Source organism: Lagopus leucura, unplaced genomic scaffold (genome assembly GCF_019238085.1).
Source record: "Lagopus leucura isolate 7727_CA_CO unplaced genomic scaffold, USGS_WTPT01 Super-Scaffold_100043, whole genome shotgun sequence".
In the NCBI taxonomy this organism is placed as follows: domain Eukaryota; kingdom Metazoa; phylum Chordata; class Aves; order Galliformes; family Phasianidae; genus Lagopus; species Lagopus leucura.
The window spans coordinates 1,608,459-1,630,617 of NW_024962290.1; the positions used below are offsets into that span (position 1 = coordinate 1,608,459).

At 44.3% G+C, this 22,159-nt stretch overlaps 1 protein-coding gene across 4 annotated transcripts in view; it reads right to left on the reverse strand.

Annotated features, from left to right (window-relative positions):
• Nucleotides 1-22,159, reverse strand: part of MAGI3 (membrane associated guanylate kinase, WW and PDZ domain containing 3) — a 51,127-nt gene that overhangs the window by 13,527 nt on the left and 15,441 nt on the right. For 2 of the 4 annotated variants that reach the window (XM_042884414.1, XM_042884417.1), the window contains exons 2-13: nucleotides 15,578-15,694; nucleotides 13,492-13,611; nucleotides 12,542-12,751; nucleotides 10,966-11,140; nucleotides 10,067-10,146; nucleotides 8,579-8,636; nucleotides 7,713-7,807; nucleotides 6,970-7,158; nucleotides 5,632-6,240; nucleotides 4,713-4,744; nucleotides 3,219-3,372; nucleotides 2,196-2,287 (exon numbers count right to left, since the gene is read on the reverse strand). In XM_042884414.1, the coding sequence (XP_042740348.1) occupies nucleotides 2,196-2,287; nucleotides 3,219-3,372; nucleotides 4,713-4,744; nucleotides 5,632-6,240; nucleotides 6,970-7,158; nucleotides 7,713-7,807; nucleotides 8,579-8,636; nucleotides 10,067-10,146; nucleotides 10,966-11,140; nucleotides 12,542-12,751; nucleotides 13,492-13,611; nucleotides 15,578-15,694 (1,931 nt within the window). Of the gene's footprint in view, nucleotides 1-2,195; nucleotides 2,288-3,218; nucleotides 3,373-4,712; nucleotides 4,745-5,631; nucleotides 6,241-6,969; nucleotides 7,159-7,712; nucleotides 7,808-8,578; nucleotides 8,637-10,066; nucleotides 10,147-10,965; nucleotides 11,141-12,541; nucleotides 12,752-13,491; nucleotides 13,612-15,577; nucleotides 15,695-22,159 lie in introns of those variants that run through there. The other 2 variants (XM_042884415.1, XM_042884416.1) reach the window with 2 other exon arrangements.

Here is a 22,159-nt window from a genome sequence, read left to right on the forward strand (position 1 = left end):
AACAGCTGCGCTCCTCTTATCACATTTGTCTGTCGCCACCTCATAAAGTGTTACTAAACATAACAGATAAGAAAAACACAGTGTTTGTACACTAGAATGACATTCAGGTTAAATGAAAGGTTAAGAATAATCACTGTCAGTAGTTGTCTGAGGTCAAGCAATGGAGAGCAGATCACCTGCACACAGCACTCGTGACATCAGCTTGACACCAACTGCTATGGTTGTTATGGAAACCAAACATGATAAATGCTATACAGTGCAACAGAAGTGTGACTGTTTGGTTTTGCTATAAAGAGAAGCTGCTCTTCCTTTTTGTTAAAGGTGTGTTAGAAAAAAAGCAGACTAGCACTGGATCACAGCTGTGCATGGAGAAAAAAAACCAACAAACATATTCCTTCAACTACAATCAGAAAGCAGTCTCTGGTTATCTACTCCAAAGGTTTTTTCTCCTAACTTGACAGCTGAATAATGCTATCAGTCTCACTACTACTTTCCAGAGAAGAGCATTTTCCTTTCAGGCAATGGAGGAGATTCTCCCAAAGCGCCACAACAGAACAAGGCAGTCTGTCTCCAACCCATTCCTTGATGACTGCCCCTCATCCAAGCCAAACTGTGCAACAGCTCTTCTGAAGGCTGAAGCCAGGAAACACTGCTACACTGACAGCTTAAAGCCTTACCTGCACCCTCATCAGTGACCAGGCGACAGCAAACCAGGCTCTCACCACCACACTTCTCCCTGTGCAAACACTGCAGCTGCATTTTGATGCCACTCAGGAAGCAAAATAACACCTACATCCATCTGCAGGAGGAAGCCAGTCTAACAGCTTCAAGGCTTTAATGCAAATCCTAAAGCAGCATATTTTGTGTTTTTGAATATGAGAGGGAAAAACCCAAGGCAGAAACACAAGAGTAAACTGGAAAAACTGTGCTTGTATCCTCAAGATGAAAATCCACCAGAAACCACAGACTGACAAAACAGCATTTGATTCTGAAAACGTGAAGGGAGGATGGAAGGGGAAGGGGATCCAACACCTCCCAGAGCTGCCTTGTCTCATCAGGCTGCAGTCAGAAGAACAGCCTGGCAGTTTCTGCAGGGTAAGCAGCTCCCTTCTGCTCATCTGCTCCCCAGGAAGCTCCAACATGTGCAGCAAAAACTGAACACTGCCAGTGCACGTGGTGCCAACAGCATGGGATGCTGATGCTCAGCCCTATAAAGGCTTCCTGAGATGCAACAACTGTTACCAAAATGCACCACAATTACAGGCTTGACAGTAAATTCCTGCTGCCAAAGAAAGGCTCTGGGTAAAAAAGGAACAAGAGCCTTGCAGATTAAAACTTGAAGCATTCAAGGTCAGGTTGGACAGGGCTCTGAGCAACCTCAGCAAGCTTTAGGTGTCCCTGTTTGTTAAAGAAGAGTTGGAATGGATTACCTTTAAAGGTCCCTTTCAACTCAAACGATTCTATGAAGAGCAAAGAGAAGAAAGGTAACCAACCATATTCTTCCCTTTGTCTCGAACAAGTCAGGCAGAACTGTTTCCCTGCAGCCTCCAGTTTAAGTCACCCAAGAGCCTGCAACCACTATAGCTCCTCAGTTGGAGCCCTGCACAGCCACCTGCTCCCAGGGATTGAGCTGCAGCCCTCAGGCCATGCTCAGCACCTCCATGGTTAAGTTCTTTACAGTGAGAGCAGTGAAGTGCTGGAACAGCTGCCCAGAGAGGCTGTGATGCCCCGTCCATCCCTGGAGGTGTTCAAGGCCAGGTTGGATGGGGCCCTGGGCAGCCTGGGCTGCTATGAAATGGGGAGGTTGGTGGTCCTGCCTGTGGCAGGGGGTTGGAGCTTCGTGATCCTTGAGGTCCCTTCCAACCTGGGCCATTCTGTGATTCTGTGATCAGGGAACACAATGTCCAGCTTTAAGCAGAACTGGATTACATCTCGCAGCTTTAACTGGATTACTCAAGAGCATTTCACTGACTGAAGACGAAATGATTCTCCTTTCTTAGGAGCCTGAGCTGAACCACTTCTTAAACCCAGAATCAATCTGGTAATCTGAATCGATCCTCGACCTTTAAAAGTCAGTTTTTCCATCACTGAATTCCCTCCCTAGAAGCAGAGAGAAATGAGGAGGACAGAGCAGTAGCCATCCCAACAACAGCACAGTGAGATAACAATAAGCAGCTGTAAGAAGTGTCACCTACAGGCTGATCCGGTCCGTCCCCTCCAAGCACGCGGAATCCGAAGCCCGACTCTTGTTTTCGTAGGAAAACATCCAAATCTCTTGTGTTTGGAGCTGAGACAAAACATTGCAGAACACGTGATGAGCTACCTTTGGTTACTGGAAGGTTGTTCCTTTGTTGTGCATTCTGATTCTTTTTATAGACAGAACACAGTAACCGGAAATACAGCAAACAATTCTAACAGTTAATGAAGTTCTTCTTCCAAAATGGATTAAAAAACAAACAAACAATATAGAAAAAGATGAAAAAGGAAAGGACAGGTTGATGAGTGCCAAAGGAAGAAATCACAGCTGCATTCACACAGTGTGCCAGGATGAAATCCACTCCGCAGCACAACTCAGGACCATCTATAAATGCTGAAATGGTTTGAGTCACTGAGCATCCCGAGCTGGAAGGGATCACCAAGTCCAGCTCTGCACTTTGCTTTGGTCCTTTGGTCTGATGTTACTCTTTGCTCAGCTTATTTATGAACAGCATTTAAAAAGAATCGTCTGCACAGTTGTTTTGTATGTGATTGAGCCCACTGAGGTCTATCTGTAACAAAGCTCAGAACACAAAAGGTTTTTGGAGAAAACACCTTTACTCATTATTTTGTGGAATTCCCTTGAATAAAGATTGTTAAAATAAACCACATCCCCCAGATGATCAGGGGGAGCAGGAAGTCACATCTGCTTTGCCAGGCCCATGGAGTGACCAATTTGTTCAGAAATTCCTGGAGAGCAAATACAATGTTAGAACATCATACCACTTTTATGACTGATTACATTATTGACACGACGGTTGAAACACACAGCATATGCACATATCTACCTTGAACGGGCTCTACAGTTTTCTGATTTGTGTGAATTATGCACTTTGGAAATGTTTGTATCCATACAGGGTTAACAAACTCAGTGGCTGAAGTCACACTGCTTTTACCACAAGCATGCCAAAGAAAAGGCTCTGTTATACTGAGCATTTCCCAGCTGGGGTTGATATACTCACGTTTGTCCTCATACATAGTCTTGGACTTCAAGTAGACTTCTGAAGGGTCCAGTTTAGGAGAGCCTGATCTTACAGCAGTGGGAGGGAAAGGCATAGGCTGTGGGATGGCATCGCTGAGCGCTTCCAAGCTCCCTGAACTCTCCTGCTTGTCCTTCTGGAACAGAATCCCACCCCACAAAGCCCACGTTAAGCCAAAAGCCTGAAGGAGTTCATGCATGCAAAGATGATAAGCATTGCAGAGAGGTGAAATGAATTGGGAATAAGTCAGCAGGCTTTGTATTCTTCTCCTGTGATAGCTGCAACACTGCCATTCCAAGAGGAAAGGCCACCAAGTATCCTTGTGTTCTCCCATCTTAATTTCCAGTGAACAATAAATCTAAATAATTCTTCTGGGCCATAAAGCCAACCTGGAAACCTGGAACGTGGTGCTCTGCACATGTCTGTGCATGTTGAGTAACATCACAATATTCTGAGCTGTGCCCTTTTAGGAGGGTAGAAGAAAACTCCCCCAAGCAGCTTAGAGCTTTCACACTTGCATGTCCATGAACACAAGAACTTGCCCTTTTTAACTGAACTCTTTTGCCACGTTGCTTAATGCCACTGAACATTGAGTGCTCCGTGGAAAAGCTGCTCTGCACGTGTGTGGAACGCTGCTCCCGGAGCCCTGGGTATTTTTAGCATGGCTGCAGAGCGTGCTGACATAGGAGCCATGCAGGCACAGCCCACGTCCTCCAGCTGCACCAATCTGTGCAGCAATTTCTTTACTGCAGGCAGCTGCATGCTTGTGAGAAACCGAATCTGCACATCTCAGCGAGTGCTTTGCATCACCCACTGCTCTGATACAGCTTTCATACTTGAAGAGCAGGACAATGTTGGAAAAAGGAACTGCATTTACATCCTGCTGATGGGCTTCTTCCCAAAATGAAATAATTTGTTGGGTACAATACGTTTTCTGTGTGCAGCTCTGCTTTTGCAGACGCTCTTGGTGGCTATCAGTGAGCCTATGTCATAAGAGAAGTGCTCATGACAAAAACATTTCACAATCTGAGGGTATTTTCACCAATCCTAATGATTCTTTGCTGAGACAAAATATATTACAGACACCCCAGTGGAGGGAACTTCCAAAAACCACGAGCATCAAACTAGAAATGTAAAACTGCAGTGCATTAAGAAGGGAGCAGTAACCATTTTGTTATTTTATGTGAGGATTGAGGAACACTGAAGTATCTGACATTTCTTTTAGAAATCCTATTTCACTTTAATACAGATCATGCAAAAAAAAAACCCAAAAAATACATATATATACACTGTATTATTCTTGAAATTTCAGGAGTAAGAAATAAGAAATCCATTCTACCCAAACTCAAAATACTCAAAGGGTTTTGTAGAAGAACTTCAGTTTTAAGTAGACCATGTTAAAAAGTCTTTTTGCCACCAAACCCCCTTCAATATTTTTCCATCTGAAGCAAATTTAAATAGACTGTAAATACTCACCACTTTGCCAGTTTTAGTAGGTGAGGGTGGACCTGAAAAAAATACAATGCAGACAGCAATTTCAATTCTAGGTCATCCGAGCTTAAATAGCATTAAGGGAATATAATCAGTTCCTCCTGAGCTGAAATGATAACTGCTTATTCATTCTTTCTTTAAATTGCAAGGGATCGTTTAGTTGACCAAAGCCATCACTTAGGAGAAATCTCAGATCAGAGCTGCTGGCTGTACAGCAGTGAGTTTCTCCTGCTGGATGCTGGTCAACCAGATCACACAGGAGTTCACTGGGGGAGGCTGTGAATTAGCCTGGTGGAATTTCACTTGCCACCAAAGAAATCTGTTCCCTTGGCTGATTAAGAAGCAGCAGCATTTGTACACAAAAAGTCTTGGAGATTTTTCCAAACACCCAAGTGCACTCCAAAGGCTACAATAAAACCTTAAAAGGACGCTAAAGCAGTCGTGTTGCTTTCTAATTCATTCAGCTCCATCTGGTATGTGGTTAACAACGAGGTATGAATATGCAGATGTGAAAATGATCATTTTTTCCATTTCAGTGAAAGGTTCCATCTTACAGCTGATGATTCTTGCCACTCCTAATCACCTGTCCAGCACAGCTACAGTTACAGGAATACATTTGGCGATGTCCAGAAAACTCCATCAATCATACCCTTTGTGTAATACTAGAGACTACACTGTTGCTTTAGCACTCCCCAGACACACTGAAGAGACAGTGTCTAAACACACTATAATAAGTTTTGTATAAAAAAAACCCCTAGCAGCATGCCCTCATCCAAATACTCAGGGTGATAAATTAAACTTAGAACGTCATGGCTGAGAGACAGAATGAAACTGCTAGCTAACTTACCACTCTAAAAGAGGCCTTCTAAAAAGCACTTGTGACAGCTTAGGTTTACATATTTACCTCCTCTTAAGATGAGCAGGGGCACCTCTGCTCCTATTGGAAACTGCTTCAGTACCTCCACGACCTGCAGGTGCGTCAAGCTCTGCACGTTCTGATGGCAGATCTCCTTGATTACGTCCCCTTTCTGAAGTCCTTGGCACCACTGGCTGTCTAAAATCATTTTCACCTTCTGTCCTGTAGGACTGTCTGCAATGGCAAACCCAAAGCCTTTAGGACCTTTGACCAGTGGGATGGTGACCAGCTCTGGCTGAGAGCCTCCCGAAGATGCAACAGAGATCCTCTGCTCGTTTGTCTCCATGGAAGGGCCATTGAGACGGCCGTTGACCAACATTGGGCCTGCTTTTCCATTCTGGTCCAGCACAACTGCCCCGGCTATTAACTCCTGGCTGGTCAGACAAATGTCTCCTTTGGTCACAGGTGGTCCATTGATAATAGGTGTAGCAGTCACTATATCTACAACTGGGTCCTCATTGTCATCAGGAAGAGGATAGCCACGGCACAAAGTCATGTTCACATACTGGTTGACAGGAACTAGCTGAAACATCTGCACAACATCTGCATGGGTATGGCCAAGGACACAGTTTCCATTTATGTCTACAATGACATCACCTGTTCAAAAAGGAATTTAATCAGCATTAAAGCCAGAAACAAAACTGCACACACCTTTCCAGCATTCTGAGGCTCAGAAGAAAAAGAAGAAATCACTGGACAAAATCATTGTGCGTTGTGTTCAATCACTGTGCATTGCTCCATTGCTCCACTGTTCACAAAACAATAATGCTGGCTGTACCTCTTGACTACCTGTTTCCAAGAAGTGCAAAGGACTTTCTCTTTGCATTTACTCTGTGTCATCTCTGAAGACAGTATGCTAAATATATAAAGTTTAATCTCCAGCAGATCTTAAAAAATGCCACTACCCAGCCACAGGAGATGAAGCACGGCACACACACTGCTGCAAACAGATGTCTTCTGCTTTAATTCATACTTTAGAGCATCCTAAATTCAATCCAAGAATAAATCGGATTTTTGGGGGGGTTCCTACGTTTATTTTAGGATTGGCTGAACTTAAGCCAGGATTGCACCCACGTGTGTTTCATAGCCTTACCCTGTTGCCACACGTGGTTAAGCATGTATTTGCAAAATGAAGAGAAAGTGCATGTCAAATCCTGAAACCTTGTTTCATAACACATCGTGTTGATCAACTGTGTCTGATCAACTGATTCTGTGTACACAATACAAATCCCCAGGAGTAAATCGTCCTCTCAATCTCACACATCAGCGGCTGCACTCTCCAAAAAGCATCAAAAGAAATGCAAGCTTAGAGAAATAACCATTTACCTGGTGCAATTCTCCCATCCTGGGCAGCAGGTCCATCTTTTAACACATTTTTCACCTGGAGAAACTCATCAGGCCTGTCCCCTCCAATAATTGTAAAGCCAAAACCCATCGTGCTTTTTTTCAGTGACGTCCGTATAAGTGCTCCTATGAGCTGGGATGGATCTCTAGTGAAGAGAGACTTCTCTGGCCCTGTGCATGACAAGATGCAGCATAATCAACCAACACAAAGCTGCTTTATGGCAGCCATTAGATCTCCAACTGACAGTGACCACAAGCACATGTGAAATAGACAATCAGAGAAAGAAGGAAGATATCTTAAAGTCTGGGTACCAAACTTACAGGTTTTCCAAACTGTATTACAGATTAAAATGGGACAAACTAAATCTCCCACCTCTAATTTCTGGTTTTACTCTCTTACCTTTGACATCAACGTCAGCAGCAAATAAAATTCAAGGAGTGGCTTTACCTGCACCTTCCAGCTGGCTCTCCTAACCCTCCTCTTATTCCTAAGTTGCTTATGACAACCAGCTTGAGATTTACCAAAATGCTTTTAAAGCAGTGCCAGGGTCTCAATTGAATTTGAACATCAAAAAATCATTCCAAAAACCTTACAGAGTCTGAAGAGCAAAACCACAAGGGCCAGCAGAAAGGCCAATTTCCTCATCAATTCCCAACCTGATTATGTGCAATGCTTACTTGTAGATAAAGATATGAGCGATAAAGAACACAATATTTGGTGATACCTGATTTTGAAGGGCCACCATCAGTCTGTCCCAGCTGTTTTTTTCTTTTGGCTTCCAATACTGGGTTTTCAAACTGAGTTTTCTGGTTAATATGACTGTAGACAAAAGGTAGATTAAGATATCAGAGGAAACCATCCTGCTCATTTCACAGAAAACACAGCCACAGAAGACAACCTACAAATACTATTGTCTGATCAGATTAAGACTTTGGAAAAATGAATGCCAAACTATCAGAGAATCAACATGGAATGTCTTTTTTTCCTTTCAACACCTTGATTTATTTGAAAAAACAACGTGATTTCACTTCTTGTGACCATTTGGTAGAGCATACCTTCATTCCACTCTGCAAACTTCTATTAGATAAGAAGAGAGAAAACTTGCTTTTTCTCCTGACACTAGCTGTGTTGTTTCAATCTCATTATTTGCAACTCTGCTGATCTTTTTAACGATGGTTAAAGAAAGGTTTAATTTTCCCTGACCTGAAGAAGACCAAAAAGAGCTTTTGCAGCAGTTTAGCAGTTACTTGTGATGCCCCTTTGGAGACGGCAATGAGAAATGTTACTCTTGCTCTTTTACAGTTATCACTCTTAAATCAAGTCACCCTATTTTTGCTATAGCTAATGAAAATGACATCAGCTCGTTCCCATTTATTAATTACTCTCACTGCTACTTGCTTTCCTTCCCTAGAAGAAATTTACACCAGTATGTCAGCACAGTCATCTTATGGACCTTCAGTGCTTCTGAAATGTGCACACTGGCCTCTAGAACTTGTTGTTCCTCAGTACAACCTATATACACTGCTAAGCAACTGCCTCACTACTTTCTGCTCAGTCTGTGACTATTTCAAATTAATAATTAGCACTTACTCAACGTAATATGTTCCATATTGTGGGTCTTCTATTTTTTCCCATCCATAAGGAAGTTCTGCAATCAGAAAGAACAAAATTCTCCACTACTTTGGAAAACTGTCTGCACATATCAACACTCAACAAAAAAAGGACAGATGGAAAACATGAATTAAATAGAAGTCACTTTTTTCCCTCTGTTTGTCTGAGACTTGTCCCTCTGATGAAAACACATTAGCTTACTCCAAGGAATCTGAAGCCCTGCTCCTCTCAACCTTTGTTCCACTGGATCAGACTTCTATTTAACAAAACCACATCACTTCAAGTCTGTAATAAACTTAAAGACAGATCCAAATTAACCTATTTGGGAAGGAAGAACATATGAAAGGGAATAAAAAATAAAAGTCTGGCGAGACAGCAGGCAGCAGCAGATCATTACTGACTAGAGGTGGCAGGCAGTTAAAACAGAGGTCCAATTACTCTAGCATTATTGTCCTAGTTACCTTGACCACACAAATTTAAATATTTGACACAACCAGGTAGCTAGACATTCTGAAGGATAAAATTTCTGTGTAATCTTGTTTGAGGCTGCCCTAAGTTTGAAGGTAACAGCAATTTTCTAAGCATATGACAGCATGTTACCACTTATTAGTATCAGCATCACTCCACAGGATTTGACAAAAGACCCAGGGGGGCCATTCATTTAAACGTTGTTCATTTGGATACCCTGCATCTCTCTGTTTCAAGTGCTCTTTTTATCCTGTGGTGTGCTGCACGTATGTTTAACAAGCAGCAGTATGAGTCCATTGCTCCAGCTGGCTTCATTATGAATACATGATTGTTAGCCTGTGCAATTTAAGGAGATGACAGGCCGTTCTGAATCTGCCTCAGCTTTTGTAACATGCATTTGCTGAAGACAGAGCTACTTGGTACTCCTTTTTTGGCTGACTAAATCACAGACTGCATAGGAAATGATACAGGTATCATCTGTGGGTCAGTCATGAACCTGACTTGCAAGTCTTGAAACAGCAGCATGAAGAGCTGTTACCTCTACTTACACATTCAAATATTATACCATAAAACATGCAATACACATTATTAGCAGTAGGTATTATGCTGTATCTTCATTCTGCATATATTCTAGTATTTATGGACCTTCTATCCCTGCCATATTCCACCCACATAAAAAATTCCAGTGTGATCTCTGCTGATACATCCAGCTTTCTCCTTAGCAATGGTACTTACTGGAACAACACATATCATTCTCTTCTCAGGAATGCAGATACATCCATGATTCAGTCAGATTCCACGACTCCAGGAAAAATACATTAAGCTTTTTCCCAGCCTTATGTGGGCTCTCACTACCACTGAACTGCGGACGCTCAGCACTACGCCCTGCTTGCTCCAGAGGCACATGTATCAGCAAGAAGTTTCTGTCACAGCAGTAATGGATTTTATCCAGCCCTGATAAACTCAGCCACAGTAACAAATGAGCTCTGAATATCTCACCTCCATCTTCACAATCTTCAGGAGCCTTGGCTTTCTTACAGAGCCGTGGATCGAGCCATGTGGTTGTCTTGGTGTTGTGACTGCAGAGCAAAACAGCCCATTAAAAGAAGAGGCCTTCCTCAGACTGAAGAAATTTTGCTTTACCTTAAATATTTACTACCTCGGTCAAACCATAGCCTTTAGATAACCTAACCCCTGTTTACACCGCAGTCACACGGTCAAATGCTAAATAGAAAAGGCAACAATGATACTTAGAGGTGCCAGCACTCCTGAGGACAGGTGTGAAACATGAGAGGCCTGCTCTCCCGTGCCCCAGAAAGCTCATGTGAAAACATCATCTGTTTCTACCTGAAAGCAGCAATATATTTATTGCTATCATATATATATTGCTATTGCATATATATTGCTATCATATATTTAACATTCAGTTAGGCTCTTATTTCTTTTCACCTCAGAATTCATAAACGAGGCTATTTCACACGTGCACGTATGAACTGCGTTTCGATCCTGAGGTTTAATCTGTGCAGCTCATCTTTTCAAGCAGGTATTCCCAGCCAAGGAACACGCTGAGAAGAAAGAACACACAAGTTCTCAGCTTTCAGAGAGATCTGTCATTGTGAAAGTTTATATGATGCTTCCCTTCCAACATCCACCCAGCCAGCATTTTGTGAGATACACAACACTGCAAACCGACTGTGCACACAGAGCCAAAACACCTTCCTGCACAATGAGTATCAAATATGTAGCACAAATCATTACCAGTAAGGAACAAAAGAGGAAAGATACAAAATTCCATACAGAAACATAAGGAAAAAGGAGACGTGTAAGAGCTTTAGGCAGCTTCCCAGACTGCGGCTCTTCAGCTCAGATCTTTCCTGCTGGCACTGCTGGGTACTCACTCGATGAAGTAGATCATGCCAGTGTCAGTGTAGGCCATCTCCCAGTTCTTGGGCAGAGGTTCCAGGGTTTCATCCCTTGACATGTAATTTCTGAAGTCCATGGAGCTGCTTGTCTGGTTGTAACTGGGAACAGGTTTCATCCAGTCAGAAGAATCTGAGTGTTTTTCTTTGTTTTCTGCAGTTGTTCAGGGAAAGCATTACTATTTGTCAGATGCTTATGCTGTTTCTCACTAAGCACCACCCTCTTAATCTGGCTATGAGAGAATGTCAAACATGTCCCTGGATGTGATGAGCATTTTTCCACATTTTTTTTTCCTTTTTTTTTTTTCAGCTATGGACTCTGAAAAGCTGACATGAAAACACTGAACTCTGTTCTGCCCCTGCCAAAGAGAATTAACCTCATATTATTTGTCTGAGCCTAAGCAACAAAATCAGCACGGCAGAAACGCAAGCTGACTAATTTGTGTCCCTCCTCACACAGAGAACAGTGTTTGTAATGCCACCAATAAATAAATAAACATATACAAGTCATAGAATCATAGAATTATAGAATCACCAAGGTTGGAAAAGACCTTCAAGATCATCCAGTCCAACCGTTCACCTATTCCCAGTAGTTCCCACAAGTCCTACTAATATTCCTCAAAGCACCAGCACTGAAACGTAGAAAAGACCCAAAGTGCCAATAAGACAAACACACCTCTCTCCTGCAAGCTGCAAGAAGTAAAAGCTCCCCAGAAATCCCTGCTAACACTTCATTCAAGCCTCAGCTTGGCAGTTCAGAGGTGATGCCTGCTATCCCCAGCCACACGATGATGCCCACAACTTTCACATCACCACCAGCCAGGCCACCGGGCGCCCTGTGCTGTGGCGTCGCCAACCCTGAAGCTAACAAGATTAGGTCAGGTCTGGTCAATATAAGCCTTTCTTAAACACTCACACACGGGATCAGCTGCAAATTCAATGTGACGGCTTCTCTCCAACATCAGTTCTTCCCCCTCGAGAGGAATAACCATGACAGCAAAACGAAAAGGGCGTGCTGCCAATCTCTGAAACATCCTACTGGACACTGGTCCGGTCTCAATGCACTGTGCTTTACTCCTCTCCACAAACACTCCCTCGGGTTATCCTGCAGTTCCTTTCAGCAGAATAATCTGAACGTTTTACAGTACGAGCTGGTGCTGCCCCTCAGACTGATTGTTTCACTAAAACCTCCTGGATTTGGTAATCTGACCAAAATGAAACGATTAAATTTACAGGGCATGAATTACACTCTGCAAAGGGATTCTGTTCTATGGATAAATTTTTCCTTCCCAATCAAGTAACTGGCTGCTGCCCAGCACTACATGTTCTCTACTGAGCAGTGCATTTTATGATGCAATTGCACATCTGGCTGGGAGAACAGCTGTTTCTTTTTAAAATGTAATTTCAAAGGAAAGCAAAAACACCCGCCTGAATAGAAAACTGCTCTCAAACTTCACTAAAACTAAGGAAGCAGTTCAAGCAAGCATGAATACTATTTGTATACTTCTTATTCATTCATAAAATACTTCAGGGAATTTCTCCCCTTGTAACCAACCTATCCCTCCGCTGCCATTAACCGCTTCCTTTTCCTCCTCTTCCTCATCTTCAGGGAGAGAACTGTCCATCCTCTGCATTTTGCTGACCGATGTGGTTCTTTTCCTCTGTGATTCAGTATCAAAATCATTGTCAAAGAGAACTTGATCCACTGGATCAGGCTGAAAGGGGCTGGGCTCTGCTGGAGGCTTTGGAGTACCGTAAAAATTACCTGCCAACGAGACAGAAATCAGGATAATGAAAGCACTGATACTTGCCCAAGCACTAGCAGGATTATACTGCAGATATTTACGTACAAAAAGCAATGTAAGACGTCTGCATTTCTTCTGTTGAAAGTGCCAAAAAGTAAATCATTCTACAGCATGAGGCAACAAAGAACAAACATTACTTGAAGCACAACTGCAGTCAGGGGATGCTGTAACAGACATCTGAAGGTTGTGCAACTCCTCTCTTCACCCACTTGCTTCAAACAAAGGTGGGTTTGGGGTCCACTCCCTCCACTCCCACATTAAGGTCCCTCACATCCCTGTGAAGTTCTCTCTGCCTGCTATCTAACCCCTTAAATCACAACAGAAGGCTATCACGATAGCAGTTCCAGGTCTCTAGCTAACTGCTTCCTTGTGGTTCACTGCCTTCAATGAAATGTTTTTAACTGCAAAACAGTTTTTCCCTATTTTATCAGGATTTCCCTTGCCTCCCATTCCTTTAATGCATGCCTCTGAGAAGAACACCTCTGTTCCATAAAACTGGGAAAAGAAAGAAAAAGACCAGTACTCCTCTCATAGGCACTCCAGCTCTACGATAGGTACTGCAGTAGTGGAGAGGCAATATGAAACCATCAAGGTGAGTAGGAAAAGTGGCACCTCCTGGATACAGAGAGCAACAGAAACCAAGATACTGGATGTGAGCACTGGAAATGAATTCCCATTCCAATAAGCTTCACCCACATACCATCATACGTTCCACTTTCCAGCAAGGCTCCACTTTCTTCCAGTGCTTTGAATTGCTCCACAGGAATGAAATTATAGTCTACGCCAGGGACTTCCCCATCTCTGGGAGCCCTTGTAGTGCCTGGAAAAACAGAAAACACAACTGTAAGGTACTGAAATCCTGCCTTCTTACCAAATGCAGCCTGCTGTCAAAATAAGTGAAAACAAGATATTTTTGAGGCTTCATACAATGATGACCTCATTCTGCTATGCAAGCAAGTGAACAATAATGTGTAAAAACTAGGCCAAGAGATCGTGTAGGAATGATAAGTTATGGTGGAAGGAGGAAGAAAAAAGCAGAACGAGGCAGTAATTAGAAATTTTTCCTTAAGTTCAGCGAACCAAAAACTTACACTGTAGAAGCTGATGATTACATGGGCTAGGCAACAGCAGTCTGGGATTCTGGGAGACTGTTTAAGAGCTATGGTATTTTAATACAGCTGTATGGGTGTTTCATCTCCCCATCATTTCTTGAGCATCCGTATTAATTCAGTAATGAGGTCAACATGACTAAATACACTTGATCTTTGGGCCACAAAATCCATAAACAGGCAGAGGAATCGTATTTTAACCTTACAGTTCAGAGGGCAATTCATCTGCACTCCAAACACTGGCTTAGGTTAACTGCTTCAACATGATCAGTAAATTGCTGTATTACATACAGAAGTTCTGCAAGCTTCTGTCTCTATAAGTAAGGGCCACCTACTGTCATAACAGCTTAATTAAAGCTCCCCTGGAAAGGAATTTACTAATTCATTAAAATCCTATTAGGTTCAAAGCAGGAAAGGCATACAGCAATTTTTTTAATTTTCTTTTTTTTTTGAGGGAGCAGCATTAACTCAAAAAGAGTTATCTCAGAGAGAGAGCAGCTAATAAATGAATGGCTTTTCACCATCACCAGCTTTCAAGGAACTCACAAACTCGCAGACGTGTTCAAAATGGTAACGGCTGTAACGAGAGAATGGAATCTCTGTAGTTACAAAATTGTTAGCTGACAAACTCTGAAGTTTTTAGTGCAATGAATACTCAAATTCAGACAGCAGTGAGTCTTTTTAAATGGCAGGACCTCTAAGACAAGGTGAAGGATGGTTTTGTGGTAATTAAGAAATGAAAAGACAAAGAAGGGTGAAAAGCAAAGGCGGGATGTTTGGCTGCTGTCCTAGCACCCTGTGCCTTACAAGGTGCTCCCTGGGAACCCTCACCCGCAGCAGCAGCCATGTAGGTAACACACAGATAAAGGCAGCAGGCTCCCACCTGTGCTGGTTGGACTGTGATGCTAGCAGATGCACAGAGCAGAAGGGCTGGCACAGCTAAACAGACCCGTGTCCATCCAGCTCATCCAGCTAATCAAGTCTTGCTGTGACACTCAGTTTGTCCTTGCCCTGCTCCCTCCTCTTCTTCCTTGGTCACAGACCCCCCTCTGCCTCTTGCCACCATCTCCTCGTGCTTTCTTAACAGCATTACCCAGCAGGTTCATCACATCCTCCGTCACCCTATAGGCTGTGATGCCCCATCCATCCCTGGAGGTGTTCAAGGCCAGGTTGGATGGGGTTCTGGGCAGCCTGGGCTGCTATGAAATGTGGAGCTTGGTGGCCCTGCTTACAGCAGGGTGGTTGGAGCTTTGTGATCCTTGAGGTCCCTTCCAATCCAAGCCATTCCATCACTTTATGTAACCTCCCAACTACACGTGTATGACATCCCACAGTCATGATGTGTTCACATGTTTGCTTGATTGTTCTGAGGAAGTTTATTTCCCAAGTGGGAAGTAACGTGGCTACTCTAACAACAACAACTTCCAATGAACTGAACACAGATACTCTTGAAATACTGAGCTTTGAACTCCGAAGTTTTTGCTGTGTTGTCAGTCCATACCAGGAGTTACTGTCATTGCAACTTAAGATATGAAACTGTTCTCATACAGCTTTGAACAAAGCTCCTGCCAAAAGGTAGAACTGTGCACCACGTTAAGAGAGGAGACGTGTAAAGCTCTCGAATGAGGTGATGGTGAGCACAAACAGATCAAACGAGGCTGACCATTACATACTTACAAGGGATGGTTCTCAGGTAGAGATTGTCTCTGATCACTTGCTGGAGTTTATGGTCTATGGAGCCCTTCTGGAACTGAAGGCTCAAGTAGTGACGCAGATCTTTGTTGATGACTTTTCCTTAAAAACAAACAAACAAAAACATCTTTTGTTGACACCGAGCCGAAAAACAAAATGCCAACGATGGTATTTCGCTGCTGGAAGTTCTGCAAAAAAAAGAAAGCAGCAGCAAGGCTTGGGTTGTTTCAAATTGAATAATCTCAATGGAAAACATACTGCTAAAGCCTAATTCTCAGCTGGTGTAAACATGGCAAGGTGATTTTAAGCCTAACTGAGCAACAGCCCTCCAACCTCAGAACCTCCCAAGCAAGACAGCGAAATATTCTGAACTACAAAGTAATAAAATATGAAATCTGTTATCCAGATTCAAACCCCACACAGATAGAAAGCTGCTTCAAAACACACACAGCAGTAATACCTTCCATTCAATTTACTGCCGCTGGTTAGATACCTGAATTCAATATTTTGTCACACACGAGCCTGCATTCTTGATGTAACAAAAAGAAAATATTTTCTTTTTAAAACACTGCATGATAGAAGAGGTTGCTTTTGTGTTTTTTTTTTCTTTACAATTATTCCTTTGCAATACTTCTGTCAGGTATCATTAGCAAATCTGCCACATCACTAGACAACCACGGCCCCTTCAGCACACAAATAAGCGAGCTCTTGTATTACTGCCTCATCCTTCTGACAGAAGGGTACAAAACAATCTTTTGTACCCTGTCATCTTCCCAGAAAGCACATTAAATAGGGTTCAGTGACCCTGATAAATTTAAGTTACGTACTACAGCAGAACACTCAGGGCTCCAGGGAAAAAGACTTTTAGTTGTTGCCTCTTAAAACCAATGCAGGAGATGGTTGGACCGGTACAGCACGATGGGAGCAAGAACTGTAATGTTCAATGCCCTGTTTGAAAGGAAGCCAGCAACAGGTTACAGAACGTAAGGAAACAGTTGTATGAGTGATTTTAACTGCGGCCTCTGAAGGGAGCTGAGACCTTGCTGCTGGAATGGGGCACCAGGTCCACATCAGCCTTAACACAAAGCTCACCCGTACCCTAAAAACAAGGCAAGTGTTCCTGTATGAGATGCCAGTCAGGGGGTGAGGAGACAAAGCCCCATCCACTGCTACTGACCCAAGCACTGCCACAAGGCACATCGTGTACTGTTTCTTGTGGGTTTATGCTTTTCCCTTCTCCAACATAACAGATCAGTGACTCTGTGTATCATCTACTGCTCCTGGCATCCTTGGGTTTGTTTGTTACATTTAAAAAGCGAAAACAAAAACCTGAACCTTTAACAACTTAACAACCTCAGGTGGAGCCTGGAGGAATCATTAAGGTTGGAAAAAGCCTCTGAGATCATCAAGTCCAACCATCAGCGCATCCCCATCATGCCCATAACCACGTCCCTACTGCAGTGAGTTAGGTGATCTGTTCAGAAAAAGAAAATACTCTGTGTATGAAATGACACACACACAGCTAAGCTTATGGAGGTCTGCCCACGAGATGACCAAAACCAGAAACCAAAAGATGGCCCAGCACAAAGCAAGCCCACCCCACCCCCAGTCCACAGCAGGTGCAGCACAGGGAGCACCCAACTCCATCCCTGAACTCCAGGCTTCATTTCTCACCCTCATTTAGCGCTGAAGAAACAATATTCAGAGACAAAAGAAGGATTTTACAGCACGAAGATGACCCCAAAGTATAACCCTCGCTGTGTGCTGGGGGTAAAGCACTGATTACCCCACGTGGGTGGGGTGAGCAGCACAGTTCTCAGCCCCTCACTGCTTCCCAAGCGCAGAACTTCGCAGTGCTCCCATGGGTGAAGCACTCTCTGCTGTTATGACAGCAAACCCTGAGCTGAATTCCCTGCTTTGCCATCACGCACTTTTCTTTATGAAGCTTTGGATTTGATTCCTGCAGCATAATGAGCAAAACATGTCACGGAAAATGAAAACAAATGGTGTAATCTCCACCAAGAAGAATATTTTCCATTTCTTACCGTAAATCTCTTCATTGTTTGCAGGCAAGATGGTTTCTCAACATTAAAAAATGTTTTACTACTAAAACGGCCCATCCATCTCCCTGTCAAAGCCCAACCCACAGTGCTGCACTTGAGCAACACGAGCACATCTCTGCACAGATCGATAGAGGCAGATTTCCCCATGGCAGATGATTCTGGTTCTCAGCTATGCTCCGAGAGCTGCATGGAGGGAAGGCTTGGCAAGTGGGAAAAATCCCAAAGGGACGTGGACCTGAAGAGCCTTTATTCACTCATCTCCCCCTCTAAAATGTAAAAGCTTATAAAGCCTTCTCAATAAATATCAGCTCATTCCAAAGGAAGAAAAAAAGTACAACTAAAACTGCTCCTAAGGATGGGCCAACGCTACGGGGTTAATCTTAACATTACCCTCGCAGATTGGACTGCATTCTCTGACCACGACCACAAAGCTGAAAGCACTGCCTGGGGAAAACGGGAGAAAGTCAAACAAAACACTTGGCAGACAAAAATGAGGGAAGGTCACAGCGAGTGGCATGCATTAAAAAGCAGGAAACTGAAGGAAGAGCGAGGATGCTCCAGGCGGCCTCTAGGGCCCGTTTCTATGCAAGAGGCAGCTACCTCCTCCTGCAGGAGCCCAGCAGCACGCTCTGCACACAGCTCAGCCCAGCAGACCCCGGGAGCAATAAGAAAGCTAAATGCAGGCTGCTGCGTGCCGTGCTGCTGAGCTGCCCTTATGGATGGCACACACAACAGAGGGACCAGTCGAGAGGAATAACGTCCTTTGTACCGCTCAGGTTCTCTAAGATGCACGGGCACAATCCTCTTGCTTTCATTTAAATTAACCACAAAGGAACTGTGTAAGTGCGGATCCTGGAGGAAAAGCACGCTAACAAAAAGGCTTCGGCAGCACTGCAAAGCATGGAGCTGATCCGAGGACAGACCTGGGGACAAGCAGGGCAGCAGCCCTCTGCTTTCACCTCATAAACGGAGGGGTAAAGCTGTACCTGAGTACGAATGCTGAGCACACAGCCACAAACAGCTGCTTCCTGCTACAGCGTGACTAGAATTAACCCCAACAAGCCCACAGCTGAATTACCAGTGCTGGCAGAACAGCAGCACTCAAGCTTTGATACACGAATCACCGCCCAACCGTAAGAGACAGCACTGCAACTCCACAGGTAGCTGCAGGTGATGCTGTGGGTGCAGGGGCTGTGTGACAGCCGTGTCCACAGGTGTGAACGCAGCCTGCGGTGCACAGCAGGCACTGCTCTGTGCTGGAGCTCAGCGACGTTTCCATGCCAACAGCTGCTGAGACAATGACCTCTATATGCTAAACAGCAGCGGCGGCGTTGGGAGGCATTTTTCTTTCCTCCTTTTTTTAAAAAAATACCTCGCTGTTAACAAGAAAAGCAACTTTTCCAAGCAGCAGTTCATTAAAAGCACGTTAACTTCGCTAGCAAATGACAAAATCCATTGCAAGGGCACGCACCTTCACTGCAGCACCCAGCATGGAAACGTAATGCGAGGGAATGGATGTGAAGGGGGAATGGCTGCAGGTGTCAGAAGGAGCGCTGAGGAGCGGCCGCACAGCCCAGCTGATGGATGGACACCAGGCCCAGCAGTCAAACACAGCTCGGCCACTGCCAGCAGGCCCAGGGGAGGGGAGAGGGCCATAAGGCACAGCCATGGGAAGAGGATCCTGCGCGAAACCCCCTGTCCTGAGATGCAGACCCACAAGATCCTGAACTTGAGTAAACTGGCGCACAAACACTGCGCGCTGCTCCTCACCCTAAATCCCCTCAGCCCTTCCCCAGATTATCCTGCACGCCAGAGGCTCACAGGGGCTTTTTTTTTTTCTTTTTAAAGCATTGAAGAACAAAAAAAAGCAGGGATTAGATCCTGCAGTGCAATTCTGGTTTGCAGTGGGAACAAAGCAGAGGGGACACTGAGGGGATTCCCCACACTGTGACACAGCCAAGCATATGGGGCTGTGCAGAATGCTCACACTGCAGCAGGAACCACGGCATAGGGCAAGGGAGAATATCTACCATTTAATTACATCTTGGTACCAGTACAAAAGCAACATTAACTGGTCTTTGAGTTGACTAAAATGAAATGGTTTTTGGAATGGGAAATGATTTGAAGTTGAGGGAGGGAAGATTGAGGTTGGATGTCAGGGGGAAGTTCTTTGCTATGAGAGCGGTGAGGTGCTGGAACAGCTGCCCAGAGAGGCTGTGGATGCCCCGTGCATCCCTGGAGGTGTTCAAGGCCAGGTTGGATGGGGCCCTGGGCAGCCTGGGCTGCTATGAAATGGGGAGGTTGGTGGCCCTGCGTGTGGCAGGGGGTTGGAGCTTCGTGATCCTTGAGGTCCCTTCCAACCTGGGCCATTCTGTGATCCTGTGACTAAGCAAAAGCCATTTAAAGCAGCTCCCAGCTGCACAAACCAGGTGTGCTGCTCCAGGAAACCAAAGCTATGCGTGCACAGCATTCACTCTGTAGCTCCTCAGCAACGACTCACAGGTGTAATTCAGCATGAGCTGCAGACCCTGACACTGCACTCACTGAGCACAGCCACTTCCTCATAAAAACACCAAGGAGAATCAGGTAAGCTTCTTAAAAGAGCAATCAGCTGCTGCATTATTTTCTAATGGACAACAAGAAAGAAAATCACCGGTTTCAGCTCACAACACTTAACAATTCCTATATGCTACCCATCAATTACATTCAGGTCACCACAGGATGCTCCCAGCACCGAGAGCAGAGCAGTATGTTAAGAATGTGACAGACACAGCTTGTTTGCCTGTCAGTGGGACCGAGCAGCAGTGGGCCCAGCGTGCTGCTTGGCACACTCACTGCACCCGCATCTCCTATACAGCTGGGAGCATCCTGCCAGGACCCAGCCAGGCTGGCCGTGGTTCAGACAAGGTCCTGTAGGCCTCTGCTGCCCCACTGCTCACATATGGGCAGCAAGCACAGGTTGGGTGGGGACATTTGCTGACGATGAAACCCAGCACAAGACATCAAGTTCCCCCTGCACACCGAGCAGAAGGGACAAGGTAAAGCACAAAACTTGATTTTCTGGAACAAAGGTGGGAGAAGAGCCAAATACATTAAAAGCATAATTTTGGATTTGAAATGCAAATGATATATTTCACTAAGACAAAAATAAAAAAAAACACCCAGAAACCACATGAAACCAACACCTTAGATTTTTAAAGGTCGTGAAAAAAGAGCAAAACATGCTGCTCATCTGTTCTGGCTGTATTAGCAGACTTTTCACCTCCTCCCTCAGCACAGGGCTCTGTCAGAGATGCAGAATGAGAGCTGAGCCACACTGCCAAAAGTGCAGGGCCCAGAGAGCTGTGTGATGCGAGAGGACACCGCCCTGGGATGGAGAAGTGGAGGAGCACAGATGAAAGCAAGCCGGGCTGTTTGGGAACACAGACAGGCAACAAAGCAGGTACAGCAACTCAGAATCATGCTCTAAAGAGAAAATATTTTGAATATACATATTAAATTCCTCAGTAGGCAGCCATAGAAAAGCTTTCAAACGCTCGTGCAAAATTTTGCTAAAGCCTCCTGGGATGCGAATTTCACTTTGCTGAACGTCTGCAGAGAATAAATGGTTTGACTGAAGACAAGGAGAGCACAGATCACTTTATAACTGAATCCTGAAGAGCTATGCAAATGGAAGCATTCACCAGACTGGTTTTACACATCCCCACCAAACGCCCCAAGGCTGGAGAGCAACAGGACAGAACGGACTGGCCAGGCTGGGATGCACCAGCACTGTGCAGAGGAAGGCAGCAAAACCTTCTGTGAGCTTCCAGCTACAACAGCGAATCTTGTTTCTTTGTGCCGTAAAGAAATAGGGGTGAAGAGCATCTGCTGGTGACCTGCTGAGAGAATGCGACTAGCGTCAATCTGCTTTCAAGAAAATTGAATTAAGGATCTTTCATGGAGCAATGGATGTGTCGTTAAAGATATTCTGCAAATCCACCATCGTGTACAGGGTATGTCACACTGACCGAGCTGCCTTCACATGACAGATGCAGAACAACCCACAGAAGAATTTACATGGAGTCTTTTGTACAGAAGAAAAATCTCAAGACAGTTCAAAGTCACAGCAGCCCATTAAAGCAGACCCATTTACCACTTGAAAGCCGAGAAAATATTAAAGGGTTTACACTGAAAGGCTTATTTAATTGCAGTTTGTTACACTCTGTCCAATGAAATCTCGGTAATACATTTGTATTTACAAAAGTTGTGGTGGAGATAAGCCTTACAGTCTTAACAAATCGTTCATAGCATTCAAAAAATCAAATGTTTGGTTTACAGTACAGAAATAAATGAAAAACCGTTTCTCCGGATTGAAGCAAGGCTGCCACAAAGCTCTCTATTACCCTGGTAGTGCCTGAATCCAGCCAAGACCAAAGCTCCCCTTAACACAGCCCAGCTCAGCTGCATCATGCACAGAAAACACCAGTAGATGTGAGCTCTGGGCTTTTAATCCTAACGCAGC